Source organism: Centruroides sculpturatus, unplaced genomic scaffold (genome assembly GCF_000671375.1).
Source record: "Centruroides sculpturatus isolate CEXI.00-Female unplaced genomic scaffold, Cexi_2.0 scaffold2110, whole genome shotgun sequence".
Classification (NCBI taxonomy): Eukaryota; Metazoa; Arthropoda; class Arachnida; order Scorpiones; family Buthidae; genus Centruroides; species Centruroides sculpturatus.
In genome coordinates this window covers 61,120-68,037 of record NW_019386216.1, presented here as the reverse complement: position 1 = coordinate 68,037, position 6,918 = coordinate 61,120, and the positions used below count along the sequence as shown (strand labels likewise).

The window sequence follows — 6,918 nt, the reverse complement described above, 5'->3', positions numbered from 1 at the left end:
ATTAGTCTAGAATCGATTAATTTTATGGAAGAAAACCTTTCAAACAGCCGTAGTCCGTAAACTGCACACGTGCAAGGCTGTGATTGGCTCATGTATTTAAGGACTCGTACAACGCGAAATTCTTATAAAGCGGAACGTATCTACCGCGTTATAGGGGGTCAACTGTATATGCTAAAACATACTGTAATAAATGTTGAATGTTTCTGGTGAGTCTTTCGGGTGAGATGAAATCATAAGAAACCATTAAGTAGAACCTCGAAAACTCGTCCCTCGATAACTTAGCACTCCGGATAACTGGTCCACACCTTGGCAGGGCGAAAAAATCCTTAGTTAATTAATTTTCATTATAGACAGCTTTATAAAAGTATAAAAGCTCTCATAAAGTATTTTTCTGAGGTCTGTCTTATCAGGTAAATTACTGTACACAGTGTATTCATTAATTTTCATTTTCATGTAGTGGCTCTATGCCTTCATAAAGGACGTACTTTTCCTTTGTTTAAGGGTATTTGGGCAGTTTATTCTCTGTTATATTCTGTACAAGTAAATACTGTACAAGTACAGTACAGNCAGAATACAATTGTATATAATAACAATTTACTAACTCTAGCCCCAGTGAAAATATTAAAAAGTTACTAATAAAACAAAATAACATTATATACAGAATATCCTTCAGCTGCCAACCGAATTACCAATACATAGGTGAAACTTGAAAAACCCAAAAAAATCAAACTAAAAGAGCATTCACGTGCTATTAAATTTAATTACACTAATTCTGCTGTAGCCATACATTGCAATAGTAAAAATTGCGAGATTTCACTCAATAATCTAAAAATCTAAAAATACTCAGGCTAGAAAAAAATATTATAAAAAGGAAATTATTTGGACATTTGGAAATTACTAAATAAAAACTTTTAAAATTAACTTAAACGACGGTCTAACTATAAGTCACACCTAGAAATCACTCCTTCTTAACAGGTAGTATCTATCCACAAGTGATTCCATCCCACCCCACCTACTCCAGATGACCCCCATCTGGTGAAGCTATTCTGCCTCAAGGATGATCCGAACTCTGCCCCCCTCTACCTTATATAACGTTAAATACTTACTCTTTTGGTATTTTAAACACCACCCACCTCGTATTTTCTACCCATAACAATCTATACCATTTTATTTCCTCCAATAAAACAACTGTTCCTTGTATAATATGTTACTGAAAAAACCAATAGCTTTTAATTTTTTAAAAAGCTATTGCTGTTTACAGTATAGCAGTGGTTCTCAACCGGGGGGGTACATGTACCCCTAGAGGTACGAGCGTAAATCGAAGAGGTACTGTACTTGAGAAACAACTAATGGGCTAATGGGGTACATCAACGAAAAAGGTTGAGAATCACTGCAATATAGAAACCTCTATATCTCGAAAGCTTCTATCTCGAATTTTTTTTCCTCGTTCCCATGAGATTCGCGATAGATATACAGATAGATTCAACTGTATTATATAAAATTGAGGTTATTTTTGTTTTTCATTTACCATAAATGTTTTGAGAAAGTTCGGTGGTATTTTTTTCTTATTCACTTTTGCTATCTTTTGAACAATGACTTCTGCTTCATCAATTCGATTCTGTGCAACAAGCCATCTCGGTGATTCAGGAACAAAACTAAAAGAAGATTCAGTTAGTATTTTATAGTAAATAAGATAGAAATATTCACAAAATATATAAAAAATAGCAGGAAAGTCCAAATGAACAACCTAATTTAAAGTACGTATATGCCACACATCTAATTTATACTGGAAATAATATAACTTATATGCATACAGAGGAATAACTGAAGATGAGAATAGAAAGAAAAAAAAGCATAATTTTCGGAAATATAATTAATTAAATATCTATTGATCCTCATTGTGTGATTCTTATCTTTGATGATTACTTTTATTTCATTTGGCCTTTTCTATTATTTAATTATTGTAAAAACCTTTATGTTGTTTCCTAAAATAAAGTAAAATAAAAATAATTTCTACTTACTACCATATAACCAAGAAAATTACTAGAGGAACAGAAGTTATTAAGGATAATATAAACCAGTTTCTTGAGAGATACGCTAAAAGGCACATGAGTGCGATGACAAATGGAAACGTTGAGCATATACACATTCCAGATGTTGATCGTTTCTGTGGTTTAACCAGTTCCATAGCTAAAAATACAAAAAAAAAATGTTTCTAATGAATATAATTTCCGACAGATATTTTAATTACATTTAAAAATCAAAATACTAATTATTATACATATAGTAGGCCTATATTATATAGAGTATTCATCATAATTTTCATATACACATGATAGAACAGATATCAAGAGTTTATATTTGACTGAATCAGGATGAATTAGTTTATGTTATGTGCTTTTTAGATAAACAGTTATTCAAGGTTAGACTTTGTTAATATTCGTTTAGGCAATATCAGAATAAAAAAATTAGTGTCATTATTTAAACCACTATTTTGTAAACAGAATTTTAAAAACCAAGTGAATTACATAACCAGAGAGTAATAGTTATTGCTGTGTTATATATACAATGTTTATCTGGATTAATAGAAAAAATATTATATATATATACGCTATATGATATAATGGAAAGCTTCTTCTAAGGACAACTTGATTGAGAAACATTTATCATGATTATCACCTTCTGTAAACGTGTGACTAAAATCATATACGTATACTTACCCAAAACAAAAGGAATCTGGAAAATCACAATGCTAGTTGTGCCAATTATGGTTCTATATACAATAAATGCGATATAATTAGGTGGAAAACATGATAGAATACCTATGATGATGTATACAGACAGCAGGACATAAAAAGTTGGCTTTCTTCCATATCTATTCAAAAACGACATTTTATCCTTATGACATAAACGAAAGTAGATTTAATTTTTACTTACACATTTGCCAAATTGCCAAAAACGATACTGCCGATAATGGTACCGAAGAAAAAACTAGATTTTGCTATGGCTTGAAGCCATCTATCATCGCATACTACGTCCATCTGTAGGCAGATAAATAACAATAAAAACGGTATCCTATAAACTACGTATATCATAATTGAATGGTACCTAACTGAAATGGATGATTAAAATAATTTATTTATTATTATTTGTGTTAATAATGTAAATAAATGTAAATTCTTAACTATTCACACTATTGATAAAATAAAAATTGATGAGAATGAAAAGTTTATTAGAAAAGTAATTTCTATGCAGAAATTCAATAATTTTATTTAAAAGCGACATAAACTAATGTAATTTCTGATAAAGAGCACCATTCAATAAGGAAAATCATGATGTAAAAAATTCATGTGAAAAATCTTATTTAAATTAATATGCAATCTCCATATCTTGATACTGAACTTACGAGTTTATCTTTGATTTTAATTTTATTTTAATTAGAAATATTATATAGACAGTAGGATGAGCTTTCATTTTCACAAAATATATAATTAAATAAAAAAATTTTTTGTGTTTTTTTTTTAAATATGTAATATTTAACAGAGCTTTCGGTCGAACTGAGAGAAAAAATAGTAATTTTTCAAGATTATTAGCGGGACAACTGTTATTTTCTCTGGTACTTCGATCAAAAATCGATGTTAGTATATTTTATAGAAAAGTTTTAGTTTATATAAAATATCTCTGAAAGCCGTATATATTATATTCGATATGTTTTTATACACAGGGAAATTCTGAAACAATGGGACAAACTTCGCGGGATGATTCCTCACTGGAAAATAAAGAAAAAAGGTGTATAAAAATATTTCCCGAAATGAGAGATTTTCGAGAAATTAAACTTTTATGACAGTATTAGGTGCAAGACATTTTATTGCATACGCTTTTACTAACTCTTTCGATTACATAGCTTCTTCGATTAGAAGTGTTTAAAATACCCTCCACGTTTGGATCTATCAGAGCATGAATTACTGCACCTTTTTAAAGGTACAAGGCTCCCAGCGAATAGTGGTTTAGGCGTCGGCAATATGTTGCAACAGCGTGTCTGCATTGCCAATGTGAGTAGCATACTGTAGTACCGCTTTTCTCAACCGGTCCATCATGGTGTGGGAATTTTAGGGGTCCGCGACAGGAGAAACGTTAAGAACCACTGCTCTATTCTCTTTGGTCCCACAGATTTAAAAAAAAAAAACAAAAGGGATTTAGATTAGGAGAGCATGGAGGCCGTACCACCAAACAACTCTATCTATCCATCTGTGCAGATGGGTATAGTTTAGTACAGCATGTGCGTATGCTCACATTAACATTAAGAGTTACGTAAGAGCGTTAATTAATAAGAGAGTTATTTAGTAAAATCTGTCTTGCACCTAACACTGTTATAAGAGGTTTAATTTCTTAAAATTTCTCACTTTCGGACATATGTTTATATGTCTTTTTTTATTATCCTGTGAGGAATCATTCCTCGAAATTTGTTCCACTATTTCTGAATTATCTTACATAACTTTCAGACATGTTTCTAAAGACATTGTCTCTCTAAATTATCATGAATAATAGATTCTGTAGGTTCTTCTTAAGTTTCTTCAAATAAAAAGTAATGAAAAGTCAATTAAATCTATTTTCTAAAAACTTCTATAGAAATCCTTCAGGCGTGAAAAATCAATTTTCAAAAAGTTATTTTGCAACCTATACTATCAATTGTATCCAGGATTGAATGACATTGCTATTTATCTGTAGTTTTTAGCTTATAAAACTTGAAAGATACACTTCGTTGAAATTGAATATGTTTTTTTAGAATAAAAATTCTCTTCGTGTTACTTTAATTAGCCCATTGAAAATCTTAGTGACAGTATACTAGCTACATCGAAGAATAGCCTATAATTACTGAGGAACTAGTTTTAAAAGTTACACAAGGTTAGATAGCTTTCCTATGTTTTATTTCATATTTGATATTAAAGAAATACACAATTTATATATTTGTAAACAGAAATAAAATTACATTGTTTAAGTACATTATCTCGAAAGACGTTTATAAAATTAATGTAAAAATCATAATTAAACACATTTATAAATTTGTTTGTAATAATTAATTAATTATTGCCCACAGGAAAAAAAATGAAAAGTTAAAAAAGTGCTTACAATAAAGGGAACAAATTCTTTCTTATTTCTATTAAAATGTGAATAATATTTTAAAAATATGTATTTTATCATTTAAAAAATAAACTAATTATTATTTCATCTATTGATAATATATAATAAGATCAATATTACGAATAAAGGAAAATACCTCAGTAACCAATGTACTGTCGTAAATAGATTTATCGTAATTCCAACCATTCTTACAGGGTACCTGAGTAACACTTGCATTATCTGGAACACCATCCAATAGAATTCGTGTGTAATTATAATCGTACATCTTACATTGACTGTATACTTCGACTCCATCTCTCATCTCTAAAGGTATACTAATGTTCTTGATTTTATCCATAGAAAGGCGATCTTCTAATTCAGGTATTCGACACCAATGATCCGGTGTTCCCGAAACGAATTCTACACTAACATACATAAAACAACAAGGAACGTTAGATATAGTAGCCATTAAACTTAAAAGTATAATTTGGTATTTTCCATAAGAGCCGATGTAAGGTAGAACATCATCGAAATCCATTTTATATATCTATATTACTATATTTGAACAGCTGTAATTCACAACAATCTTAATACAGCGGTAGTATGATTTAGTCTGACGTCAACGACGTCATTAAGTATTATTTACTTCCGTATTGGTTCTAATATTTTGAGGAAAGATGCTTCTCATTGGAAGTTACAAAAGACGATTGATGATGCATTCGAAAGAGAAATAAATCATTTTCTAGAAGATGTTTAATTAGTTTCAATGCATTAATTGGAGAATTTACATTCAAGTGTTTCGTAAGGTCATTTTTTTAAATAAAATTGTGACCTTCGTGAGACAAATCTTCGTAATATATCAATCAGTTGCTCTGACCTCCAATGTCGAATATAAACATAATCGTTTCAAAGGAACGATTATGTTTATATTATATATATGTTGGTATTAAAATTATTGATATAATCTCTAGAATACATTTACAATATGTATTTACTGTACATATAGAAACGTATATAATAGTTTATCTATCATATTAATTCAATAAAAATTTTTACCTTTTTCCAATTCGTTTTCCATAAATTTAATTGTAGTAGAATTAAGTTTCAAATGTTCAGATCAAAACTGATCATTCTACGGACAGTTCCACACTAAGCGGAGGTCATTGACCACTTATCCGTATTATAAAGTAATTAACATGATTTCAATTTTTATTTAAGTAGGTTTAAACAAAAATGTTGTCTAGTTGATAAAGGAAGTTTGGTAATTGAAATTTGGCAATATTCATTTTAACAGATCTTGCCAAATTTCATGTTTACTTTAATATAGATTTTCAAACTATTAAATTTAATTTCTGTCAAAAATATTTAATCATCGTGTGATATAACATCAATCTATTTAGTTTCAAGATCATACAGGTTCTGAGTTGAAAATTTACCTGTAGGGATAGTAATTTAAAAACACTATCCCCATTTGTGAACTTTAGACGATCATACTTTTATATGGCAATAATAAAAGACCAGAAAGGTTAGAAAATCAGTTAATGGGTCCAGGTATTTACCATTAATTAATACGTCCTAAGTATTAACAGTAAAAGTCAGATCACAAGCTATTTTCTCACACAGTCAAGAACTCAGATTCATTCGCATGCATACTCAAGTTGTAAGAAGCGAATCTTGACATTGTAAACTACAAAAAAATAAATGAAATAATAAAATGCAGGACCGCATAGAGATTTCAAAATCTCTGTGAGGTGCTGCTTCACTTATTAGCCTATATTAAAAAAAATTAAAAGTAAA

General features: G+C 29.6%; 1 protein-coding gene across 1 annotated transcript; it reads right to left on the bottom strand.

Annotated features, from left to right (window-relative positions):
- Positions 1–1,438: 1,438 nt before the first annotated feature.
- Positions 1,439–5,924, bottom strand: LOC111614123 (solute carrier family 22 member 5-like). The gene is made up of 5 exons (XM_023355508.1): positions 5,279–5,924; positions 2,938–3,041; positions 2,721–2,875; positions 2,022–2,190; positions 1,439–1,655 (listed from the first exon to the last, which is right to left on the bottom strand). The coding sequence occupies exons 1-5, from the start codon at positions 5,657–5,659 to the stop codon at positions 1,508–1,510; spliced, it is 957 nt and encodes a 318-aa protein (XP_023211276.1). The 5' UTR covers positions 5,660–5,924; the 3' UTR covers positions 1,439–1,507.
- Between the last annotated feature and the right edge of the window lie 994 nt (positions 5,925–6,918).

What these genes read in the sequence shown, in the direction of transcription:
- LOC111614123 (XM_023355508.1), bottom strand. Translation starts at nt 5,659, where the DNA reads ATGGATTTCGATGATGTTCTACCTTACATCGGCTCTTATGGAAAATAC. An exon ending in TTTGGCAATTTGGCAAATGT is followed by an intron (nt 2,876 to 2,937) that starts GTAAGTAAAAAT and finishes GTTTTTGAATAG; the next exon opens with ATATGGAAGAAAGCCAACTT. An exon ending in CCAGATTCCTTTTGTTTTGG is followed by an intron (nt 2,191 to 2,720) that starts GTAAGTATACGT and finishes TTGTATTTTTAG; the next exon opens with CTATGGAACTGGTTAAACCA.